Source organism: Sander lucioperca, chromosome 17 (assembly GCF_008315115.2).
Source record: "Sander lucioperca isolate FBNREF2018 chromosome 17, SLUC_FBN_1.2, whole genome shotgun sequence".
Classification (NCBI taxonomy): Eukaryota; Metazoa; Chordata; class Actinopteri; order Perciformes; family Percidae; genus Sander; species Sander lucioperca.
The window spans coordinates 15,256,320-15,268,619 of NC_050189.1; the positions used below are offsets into that span (position 1 = coordinate 15,256,320).

A 12,300-nucleotide genomic window follows, 5' to 3' on the forward strand; every position below is an offset into this window, starting at 1 on the left:
TTAGCATCAAAATATAATGAAAGTGCCAAAAGTAAAAGTACTCATTATGAAGAGTGGCCCATTTCATAATTTTATTTATATATATATATATATATATTATTGGATTATAATTATTGATGCATTCTACTGCGATTCCCTCTTCACCTAAAGCTCTTTTCAATTACTTCATATACTGCTGTGTAGCTTAATCTTTAACACAACATCATCATAGTTGTCTAGTCTAGTCTAGTATGTCTGTATGTATTTTTTTATATTTGTGTGTTTGTATGTTATGTGTACTTTTCTATCTGGACCTTGAGTCTGTAAAATAAAGTTATATATAGTTGATTATATTTTGCACTAATAATCTCAATCTGTAAACTAAAAGTTATTGAATACATGGATTTCTCGGCAACGTCATCACTGCTTGCGCACGCAACCGGGGGGCAGAAAGAAGACGTGTTTCGTGTAGCTAGTACTAGTAGCAACATAAATGCCAAGGAGTTGTTGTGTGTTGTGATGGGTGCCTGATGTTTAACATACACAGGGGAAAGCATGCTTTTGCCAAAAACCGGCGGAGGTTATGGCTCCAAGCCATAAGAAGGGCAGATTGGGGTCATATGCAAGAGTCAGGCTCCCATTGTATCAATCAGAAAAGTTGCAGCTTGTTCAGTTGTGATATCTACCTGTCGGGGTGTAGTACTCGAGTCCGGACCATAGACAGTTAAAGGTCCGGACTCGAGACAAGTTTAGACTGCTAGCTAAAGCTACGCCGATGTTTTGCTAACGTTAGCGCAACAGCCTTAGCCTAGCCTGCTAGGTAAATATTATGTTTCTTATATCTGCGACATAAGACCCGTGGCGTTAGTGCTCCTTTTGTACCATAATTTTATTGAATGAAATATTAAGCTTCGCTCCTACGAGATGGGTGGGTTTTTATACACAAAGCTAACTGGCTATAGTTAGCCTGTACGTATGCTAGCGGACATTAGCTAGCTAACGTTGCCGAGACAGCGACAGTTGAGTTTCGGCGAGCTAGGCTAACCACGACAATGTTGTCGCCCTATCGCCCACAATCAACCTCTGCTGCTAAAAACAGTCAACCTGCAGTGATGTTTTGAAATGGAGACACACATATCGTACCTTTTCCGGAAATCCTGGCCATTATTTTAAGGCATAAACCAACCATAGGGGTACACTCAGGGGTAGCAAACCCTGCTGCTAAAATTGGGTATTATATTAGCATAAAATTATAATTATAGCCATACATATATATCACAGTAACACTGCAAAATTAAAGACAAACAGATCCAACTAAAATCACGTTTTATTGAGTCAGCAGTTATATACAAACAATAAGGAAAGCTTCAATACTTCAGGTCTTTGCAGTAGCGGACCAGAGGCCTGTACTACAAATCAAGATCAACATGCCTGGTGATGTGCGGAGTATCGATATTTACGATCCCAACGTCTCCTGCTCTAGTATCGATTCTCATATAAAAATATCGATATTTAAACTCAGTAATTTGGAGTGAGTGTTTATGTTATCATACGTAACTTGTTGTCACCAGAAAAGTCTAATTATATCCGGTTAGGGGAAGGAACTACTTCTCCTTCCGCCGGTCAGTTGTGTGTGCGCGGCCGCTGCAGCAGCCCTTCTTTAATTTCCCGCTTGGAAGACTGCAGACTGCAGAGTGACTATGGCTGACCGCAAAAGGAGTCATGTCTGGCTGTATTTTAGCTGTAAATACAGCAGTGACGCTGTGTGTGATGTGTGTGGAAAGACTGTGAAATACAGTGGTAACACTACAAACCTGCTAAACATCTGAGGTTAAGTCATAAGAGTGAATATGATGATATAATGAAGCGGCGGTCTAAGGAGGAGGTCCAGAGTGAGAAGACGCAAGGTGCTAGGGCAAGACAGACTTCAATCTGTGAGTCATTTGGCAGCAATAATTAAATAATATGAGAGTAGTTTATTGTCTTGTCATTATGCAGCTATAATTTGGAATTGGTAAGCCTACAGCCTACTTTTTTACTTTACTTTAAACTAGTTGTCACATCAAATAAAATACGTAAAAAGTATTGGTATTGGTATAGGTATCGGATCGAATAGGAATTAAGTGGTATCGCACATCACTGGATTTCTTTCAGTTACCTGGCTTCACTAACCCTAACAACATAGACAGTATATAAGAAGCCTAACAACCGCGGTCCTAGTTCAATCAACCCAGGGTTTCCCAATCCAGCGACGCACGCGTTCACATAAAAGAGGCGGTGTTTGCACAGCACGACCAATCGCAAACATCTACCAGAGCCGCATATTTTACATAAGAAGAGCAAACTATAATTCTACATAAATATGAAGAACACAGACACGGTTTTGCAGGCAAAACGCAATACAGTCGCTGCTTCCTAAAACAGGAGGATAGCTGGCAAAAAATAGCCGATGCTGTCTATGCACTACGCTTATCAATATCACTTCCCCATCAGTCAGGACCAATCTGACCATATTTACACTTGTGCTTTCCATAAATTGCCGTTGCAACCCTGGCAGTGGAAGCGATCGTGAGAGCAAATAAAATATATAAATATAATTCAAACCGATTGGCATTGACAACACACGGCTCAAGATGACGATAGCCTATATATAATTCCCTCCCATTAAAATCTATGTATTTCATAAAAATACCCATCAGGGAATGTTAACGGGGTGGTCGGTCTCTAAATGTTTTAACTTTTATGAGTGCATCCCTCTCTCTCTCTCTCTCTCTCTCTCTCTCTCTCTCTCTCTCTCTCTCTCTCTCTCTCTCTCTCTCTCTCTCTCTAATAATGCAGATATTGGTGGTGGCTTTTATTTTCAGTTTAACATTTCTACTAAAGTAACCTGCAAAAATATCAACGCAAGTCCTCACAAAAGATTGGTACAAGGCACCCTTTATAAATGTAAAGGGTTTTGGCTTAATGGCTTTATATAATGTTAATGCATCACACTTACATCGAAATACTTTATAGATCAGTTTTTAGAACTATGAATATCTGAAATTGTCTTTTTGACTGGGAAGAATGGAATCTGCAAATCTATCATTAAATGTTAAAACGGCCACTCATACTTTTTAAGGATTTAAATGGAGTTTTGACTAGTGCAATCAAAGTTGTAGATAGGCTGTCTTGAAAACAATTTATACTAGTGAGAATATTATTGTGGATATCTTTATACCATTGTGCCTGGTTAGAATATGATTTAGGAGAATATGGATATCTAAAATGTAGGATAGGAGTGTGTTTCGATTACATGTTAAAACGGTTTGCCGTACATAAACCTATTTATTAATATCGTGTTCACGTAAAAGAATGTTGCAATCAGTAGGCTAAACTCATGGCTTCTGTGCGTACGTGCCCGCGTGCGTGCCCGCGCGTGCGTGTCTGTCTCAAGTCAGTTATGATAATGGTCTGGCAGAAAAGGAGGCAACCCGCCCATTTTCCAACCTCCAGCAGTTTTCATGCTTTCCTTCGGAGAGACAGGAAGCGAAAGTAGATTTAAAAAAACGGACTTTACTGTCGGACTTTTTACTAACCGTGGCAGCAGGCTGACGCCGCACGGTCGTCGCCAGGAGCGGGAATTATCCGAGCTAAACGTTTTATCCTCACAGACGAACGATGTGGAAAAAAGAAACTTAGCTAGGGATAAGACTCAAAAAGGATAGGCAGGATGTTTCAAAGTTTGAACTTGTTGGCGTTAAGCTCCCTCCTTCTAATGGGTAAATCCCAACAAGGTAAGAATTTATAGGCTATACGTAACAATGTTTGTGTTACATCTTCCTTCTTTTGTGTTCGACATTTTCCAGTTTTCCCATAGCCTACGTAACTGTGTTTCCCAGGAGCTACGGTTATGGCGTCACATCTGGTATTCACTGTGAACAAGTCCGCTAATAAAACGTCAACGTGTTACCTGTGTCCCTAACAAAAATTGCTATATTGTTTGACTGCTGGGAAAAATAATAGCTCCTGACTTTGACTGATAGTATTACGTCCAGGACAACTCTGACTACAGACAGACTCCAAGTCAAGCAACCAATTCAGAGAATTTCCAAAATAAAAGTCCCACATTTATACCTTTAAAAAAAAAAAAAAGAGCCTTTGTTTCTTAAACATGCGGTGCTGTAAAAACACACTGGTCCATAATTCCTGACTTTGACTGATGCATTTAAATTAAGGACAACTTTTACTACATATACAGACTCAAAATCAAGCAGTTTTACTCAGAGCCCGACCGATAAAGGATTTTTAAGGCCGATATTCCCAATAAATCCAGAAACGCCTAACAAAACATAAACAGATTTACTTGTAGTAATTTATGAGTTCTCACTAAAATAATATGATAATGCAGTTTAAAAATGAACTAGAACAGAGGAACATCAAAATATATTAAAGTTCTGATAAATAAAATGCATAAAAATACAAACTTAAGATATGAACCATAAAGGGTTAAACACCAGTGTTGCAAACAGGGACGTTGTAGAGCAGGGGTGGCGAACCTGTGGCTCTTGAACCGTATGCGGCTCTTTGCCTGCTCCTTTGAGGCTCTTACTGTGTGGCTGGGGGCTGTGTTATTGGTGGATTTATTTATTTATTTATTTTTTAACTTTTTGAAACATTTCAGATAAGTACAAAAAAAATGGAATGCACTTGCCAATACATTTGCCAATTATTTTAAAATAAAAAATAATGCAGCAGAGTTTTGAGGACAAATTCTGCAACCCGAGGAAAAAAAAGCTGCCACAGATCACCTTCCTCATTAACCCTTTCACTGCTGAATCAGATTGTTTGAAAGCCCCTCTAGTGACAAACAAGTGAAAGAGTCGCTTCGAGTGGCACAACGGAGTTCTAGCAAGACCTGAAAAGGATTGTGGATAACAAAGACTGTCAGATTTCCCACTGAGTCAATCTAAGTAAGAAAAAAAAAACTATGAAAACTGCTATGTATTATGATCATCAGATCTGGAAGGCACTGTTGCTGTTGTAGTGTGGACGTGCATGTGTTGTGTGGCTTTTTGCTATGGTGCAGGTTTTTTTGTGGCTCTTTATGCTGAACTGGTTGGCCACCCCTGTTGTAGAGCGCCCTCTGGTAGACAAACTATGCAACGCCAACACTCAGAACATGGTTGAAGGGTGATGAATACTAAGCAATAATTCACAATTGCATGGAAGATATTGAAATAACTGCCATTATTTGTTTTCTATCAATACATTCACGTAAAATAAAGTATTTACTCCAGTGGTAAATTCAGGCTAGCTGCAAGGCAGGGACGAAAAAATAAATAAAAAGGGCACCAGCTGAATGCTGTGGGGCACCAGCACACAGAGAGCTTTTTAGGTTCCTTTGTTGTAGGGCGACCTACATGGCACTGCATCAGATCTGATCACTTCTAAAGGGGAACACCACCTAATATAAGAATTCCAATATATTATTCCCATGGCATAGGAAAGTTCAATCAACATTATACAGCAGTTCCGACCAAGTAATTTGATTGGACAAGAGGCATCCCACAATCAGAAAGAATCAGAATCAGAATCAGAAAGGGATTTTATTGCCAAGTAAGTTGCACATACGAGGAATTTGTCATGGTGTTGTTGGAGCATGTCACACATACAAATATAAGAAGGATAAAAAGATATAAACAATATAAGTATAAACATATACACACAGTACGTATTAATAACGATAAAATAAATTTAAATAAATAGTAAAATAAGTTAAACAGTAGTAAAAAAGGAACGCTACAGCAGAGTAGGTACAGTGGCATGAGGAGCCAGAGGTGGGGTGTGGAGAGAGTCAGGATGGATTCCGGGCCTTGTTTAGAAGGCTAGTGGCGGAGGGGAAAAAACTGTTTATGTGGCGTGAGGTTTTGGTCCTGATGGACCTCATCCTCCTGCCAGAGGGGAGTGACTCAAAGAGCTTGTGTCCGGGGTGGGAGGGGTCAGCCACAATCTTTCCAGCACGCTTCAGAGTCCTGGTGGCGTATAGGTCCTGGAGCGGCGGCAGATTGCAGCCAATCACCTTCTCAGCTGACCGAATGACACGCTGCAGCCTGCCCTTGTCCTTGGCTGTGGCAGCAGCGTACCAGATGGTGATGGAGGATGTGAGGATGGACTCAATGATGGCTGTGTAGAAGTGCACCATCATTGTCTTTGGCAGGTTGAATTTCTTCAGCTGCTGCAGGAAGTACATCCTCTGTTGTGCTTTCTTAGCGAGTTCAGCTCCCACTTGAGATCTTGGGAGATGGTAGTTCCCAGGAAGCGGAAAGACTCCACAGTGTCAATTGTGGAGCCACAGAGGGTGATGGGGGCAGGTGAGGCTGGGTTCTTTCTGAAGTCCACAACCATCTCCACTGTCTTTAGAGCGTTGAGCTCTAGATTGTTTTGCTTGCACCAGGTCACCAGGTGGTCAGCCTCCCACCTGTAGGCGGACTCGTCTCCATCAGAGATGAGTCCGATGAGGGAGGTGTCGTCCGCAAACTTCAGAAGCTTGACGGACTGGTGACTGGAGGTGCAGCTGTTGGTGTATGTACAGGGAGAAGAGCAGAGGAGAAAGAACGCAGCCCTGGGGCGATCCGGTGCTGATGGTCTGTGAGTCGGAGACGTGTTTCCCCAGCTTCACATGCTGCTTCCTGTCAGACAGGAAGTCAGTGATCCACCTGCAGGTGGAGTCAGGCACACCAAGCTGGGAGAGTTTCTCCTGAAGCAGAGCCAGGATGATGGTGTTAAAGGCAGAGATGAAGTCCACAAACAGGATCCTGGCGTAGGTTCCTGCGGAGTCCAGGTGCCGGAGGATGTAGTGGAGGGCCAGGTTGACTGCATCATCTACAGACCTATTGGCTCTGTAGGCAAACTGCAGGGGGTCCAGGAGGGGGTCGGTGAGGTCTTTGAGGTGTGAAAGCACAAGGCGCTCAAAGGACTTCATAACCACAGAGGTCAGGGCGACGGATCTGAAGTCATTAAGTCCTGTGGTCCTTGGCTTCTTGGGGACAGGGATTATGGTTGAGGTCTTGAAGCAGGCTGGCACGTGACATGTCTCCAGTGAGGTGTTAAAAATGTCTGTGAACACTGGAGACAGCTGGTCAGTGCAGTACTTCAAGCTGGATGGGGAGACAGCATCCGATCCAGCAGCTTTCCTGGGATTCTGTCTCCTAAAGAGTCTGTTGACGTCCCTCTCGTGAATGGAGAGAGTCGTCACTGAGGTGGGAGGGGGGTGGAGGTGGAGGGGACCTTTAAGGAGGGCATTGGTGGGGGGGCCCAGGACCCTGCTGAGGTGGGCGAGGTGGAGGTGCACAGTGGCTATAGCTGTAGGTGTAGCTGTAGCTATAAGTGCTGCGATGCAGTATACTAAGTACTAAGATTTAAACTACTGTATAAATGTAGCTATAACTCCGCTTTACAAGTGTTCTAATAGCTGTTCATTACATTAAGGCTTGTTAGCCTATCTTTAGTCTGCCTTTGCCAGACCTTCCTCCACAGCGCTGTGGAGGAGGCCACACAGCATTCTGGGATGGGAGAGAAAAATGCTCTGGTTTATTGGCATTTCTTTAAACCAATCACAGTCGGCGCTGCACGGAGCCCCGGCGCCTCTGCAAAATAGCCTCAGGAAGGAACTTGTCTTGGTGGAGCATGTGTACGTTCAAAAGTTGTTTTAGTCGTGCAACAGAAAACTCAGATTGGACAGATAGTCTAGCTAGCTGTCTGGATTTACCCTGCAGAGATCTGAGGAGCAGTTAACCATAGTCCTCAGAAATCCACCGGGGTTTAAAATTTCAACACAAAGCAAGAGGAAGGTATCCGGCCGAAAAGAAGGACAATGTGGCGGAATTCCCGCCAGCAACCGAGCAATCCCGGAAGCGGAAGCTCGTGGATATAGACCGTCCTATCTTAGATTGTAAGAAACCTTGCACCGCAAAGATGCCAGCCCAGTCTCATGGCAGTTCGTGAAATGGTCATGTTATTGAATCTATTGATTTGTGTACTGAACACGTTAATGTCGTTATTTTCATGTGGTGAGCATGGATTTCAAGGTAATGTATTTCAATGGGAAGCATATTTCGTGATCACAGAACGATTACGGTAGCGAGTAGTATTGATCCGCACAGGGAGGTTGGTCAGGATGGTGGATGGGTCAAACAACACAGGACTTTCACCCCGGAGACCGGGGATCGCGTCCCATGTGTTTCACTTCCTTTCCGCGTTATTCTCTTCCTAACCATAACCGTCCCGTTGTTGTCGGCGTCTCCTGCGTGTGACGGTTCCTTTCCCCGTTCTTCTTTTCCTAACCACAACCGTCCCGTTGTCGTGGCCGGCGTGTGGCGTTTCATGTCCACAGAGACCGCGGATCGTGTCCTTGCAGCCGGGGATCGTGTCCCGCATGTGGCGGTCCATCCCGTTGCTGCGTCCCCCAGAGCAGCCCAGTTTCGTGGCAGTTCGTGAAATGGTCACGTTCGAAAATCGTGACCTGTACACGAAATAAACGAATCAATAAATCAAAATAACGTGACCATTTCACGAACTGGCGTGAGACCGGGTTGAAGATGCACATATTTCCACAAATAACATTTTAATTAAATTATGAATGTTTGTCAGAAGAGGATGAAGGGAAGGAAAGAAGCTGCAGTAACATGGAGCAGTAAGGAGTTCTGTTTACAAAGGACACAGCTTACAGTATGTGTTGCTTGGCAACAGTCCCAGTCCAGTTTTGGAACTTTTTGCGTTAGTGGCGCCAAAGAACTGATAAAGTAGCCTAAACAAACCATGTAGTTGCTTATTACTGTTTATGGAATGGTGCTTGTAGAACTGTTGAACAAAAGTTATATCACCCCCAATGTTGTAGTGAATCGGGGCTGTGATCATCAGCCGAGTGCCCAAGATAACCACAGCTGGGATGATTTTCAGTCCAACAGCACTCCCTCTCATGTGATATTGCTTAGTTTATGAACATGAGCTCCTGTCTCGCAAAGCCACATAGCAGACAAGGAAGTCTCAAACTTGTGATGTCATTAAGCGGTCTGGAGCTGCTCCATAGACAATGATCTTTTTTTTTTTTTATACCCAAATGATCTTTATTCAATTGTAGTGCTCTCAGTTCTGAAACAGAAAAATACCCATATACTCAGAACATTCCCCTGGGGGCTCTCAGTGTCATCTATGACAGGGGTCTTCAACCTTTTTAAACCAAGGACCCTTTAGCTGAAAGAGAGCCAGAGTAGGGACCCCCTATTACATGTACTGTATAAAATTAAGTTAAAATTAATTAAACCGGGCCGGATGGATGAAAATGAATGGCGGTGAATTCTTAAGCTTAACTGTATGGCTACCATAGTGGCTACCTTACCTATAAGCTTGTGTTCAATGTGTATATTAAGTGTTTTTTTTTTTTTTTTATCACAAATAGGCCAATTTATTTTTGCTATTAAAATGTTACATTAATTTTAATGTACCTTTTCAGGAATATTTTAATTTTTGAAAAAAGAAACTTTCAACATTGTTTGACGGCCCCCTTGCACTAACTCTAAGGACCCTCTAAGGGTCACGGATTCCCCGTTGAATAGCTCTGATCTATAACACCTTTCCCAATTCATTGTCTATGGAGCACTTCCACACTTTACACATGATAACATCACAAAGTTTTAGCTAGTTTTAGTTTTCGGATTTGGTAGGTATTATAATGTTGACTAATGTTTTTGGACTGTCTTAGACCATAGGAACAACATGTATGAATTGTGAAAATGGGCGTAGTTCCCCTTTAAGGCCACCCTGAGAGGGGACTTCATCAGACTGAATGAAAAGAATGAATAGGTGGTGGTCACAGATCAAGAGGGGAGTTCAAGGTCTTTTCTCTTTTCTCCACCCTAAGACACAATCTTACCACCACAAAATGTGTCCCTACGATGGATTGATGATTTTCGACCAGAGTTGTCCTGGGCACGACCACAGCATTCAATGGAAAACTGCAACTATATAGTGCGATCAGAGACCACGAAGAAAAACAGCGAGGAGGAACAAGTGAGTTTGCATGCATTTCTCCATTCAGTAAAATGCAGTTCTGTTTAACAGCTGTACATGCTTTTCATTGAAGGTTTTAAGAATGCAACTCCACAACACCCTTTAAATTTTATTTCAGGATCCATGTATCCCACCAGTTATAAATATTTTAAGATTTTAACAGCAAGCATTTCAAAAGAAATACATCTACTCTGGAAGCACAAGTAATCCCAATAAACTGCACTAAGTACAGACAATTACAATTGACCATTCATATAATGTTGGGCATTATTCCCAACAACTATGTTTAAAGGATTGTACTGGCTTTATTATATCTCTTTTTTTACGTGGTTGTATTATTCTTAAAGCCTCTTGTGTAGGAACATTTCTGATTTTGGCAACTTGTAGTTGGGAGTATTAAAGAAGACTGTGTTAGACAGCAATGTACACCACTAATTTCTCTACAAACGGAAACGTACAGTGCTGCTGATGAGTATTGTATGAAGTACAGTGAGTATGAACCCATGCTAAAGTTGATTAAAAAGAGGACTAAAAAAAAAATCTTCTTTTGGAAATTGATCTTAATGCCTTAATTGAAAAAATCCAACCTTTGAGAACACAAATTTTCTTTGTGAATGAATAATGTATCGTAAATAAATAAGTGTTTTCCTTAAAATTTTATTTTTAAAGGCCAGTTATTTCATGGATCCAGGATACAATGCATCCTGATAAAGTTCCCTTGGCCTTTGGAATTAAAATAGCCCCACATCATCACATACCCTTCACCATACCTAGAGATTGGCATGGTTTTATTTCAGTTAGCCTAATAGCTGGTTTGATTTGCATTGAGAGATGATTTTGTGGAAAGTACCCCATGCCAATCTCTAGGTATGGTGAAGGGTATGTGATGATGTGGGGCTATTTTAATTCCAAAGGCCAAGGGAACTTTATCAGGATGCATAGTATCCTGGATCCATGAAATAACTGGCCTTTAAAAATAAAAATCTGCTTGCCTCTATGGGAATTTAACATAGGGGTGTTATGCCCCCTGTATTTTAAGGAAGAACATTTATTTATTTACGATACATTATTCATTCACAAAGAAAATTGGTGTTCTCAAAGGTTGGATTTTTCCATTTTTTTCAATTAAGGCATTAAGATCAATTTCCAAAAGATGTTTTTTTTATTCCTCTTTTTAGTCAACTTTAGCATGGGTTCCAATACTCATGAGCAGCACTCAGAATAATTTGCAAGATGCTGTAAACACTAGTGAAAGAAGTACTCAGCACATTGAGTAATTCAATAGATTTAAAATATATTCCTTTACAAGTGAAAGTCCAACATTCAAATGTTTACTTAAGTAAAAGTACAGAAGTCTAATCGGCAAACTGTAATTAAAGTATCAAAGTTAAAAATGACTCATTGTGCAGAATGGCCTCTTTCATAATGTTATACTATTATGTGTATTAGAATACTGCATTATTATTATAAGCAGCATTTAAATGTGCAAGGATGGAGCAAAAAGTGCAATAAGCCTCTGAACCATAGGGGAGTAATAGGTAGAATGTAGCTTTAGATCAAAATACTTGTTGCTTGTGTAAATGTACTTGGTTACATTCCACCATTGACTACATTCTTCACATAGGGGCTTTAAATGTTCAGATTTGATCATAGATCACTACTTGCTTTTCTACTAATGCTTGACCTACAGTATAGGACTCCTGACAATGTGCCAGAGTCCACCTTATTCCTGATAACTATTTTAGGCTCCTCTACACATTGCAAAGGTCTGATCACATTATATACACATTTGGATCAAATCAATTTTCTGCAAAAAACACAGAAGACCCATAACCGTACTGTATGGTGATCTCTACAATATTACAATAACAAATGGCTAGTGCATGTTTTTTTTTTAAAACAACCCCACAACTGCCTTTTTGACTCTAGCCATGCACATGTACAGTAAGGTGCTAGCTTGTCTCAGTGTTAATACTTTTTGATAATGTTTTTCTTCTGTTTCTCTGTTCCTGGTGGATTCAGACCACCAGTAATACTTCTTGGGATGCACACATTGTGATGGAAGGAGGATATCTGCTGTTATCTGTTAAAATTGTCTGTGAAGGCAAAAGTAGTACAGAAAGTAATACGAAGGTTGTCAAGAAAACCAACTACACAGGTTTGTTCAGCATTACCCTTAATAACACCTGATGTTGTTCTCAAAGTTTGAATGCTTTTGAGTGGACACATATTTGTGAAGTTTTGATCCATTTGTTTCCATCAGTGTATCTG

General features: G+C 41.2%; 1 protein-coding gene across 2 annotated transcripts in view; it reads left to right on the forward strand.

The window, feature by feature from the left end:
• The first annotated feature begins 3,432 nt into the window (after positions 1-3,432).
• LOC116042287 (interleukin-13 receptor subunit alpha-1-like) overlaps positions 3,433-12,300 on the forward strand; it is a 41,840-nt gene continuing 32,972 nt past the window's right edge. For both annotated transcript variants that reach the window (XM_031288422.1, XM_031288421.1), the window contains exons 1-3: positions 3,433-3,755; positions 9,881-10,029; positions 12,052-12,187. In XM_031288422.1, coding sequence (XP_031144282.1) covers positions 3,692-3,755; positions 9,881-10,029; positions 12,052-12,187 — 349 coding nt within the window. In that variant the 5' untranslated portion in view covers positions 3,433-3,691. The remainder of the gene's footprint in view (positions 3,756-9,880; positions 10,030-12,051; positions 12,188-12,300) is intronic.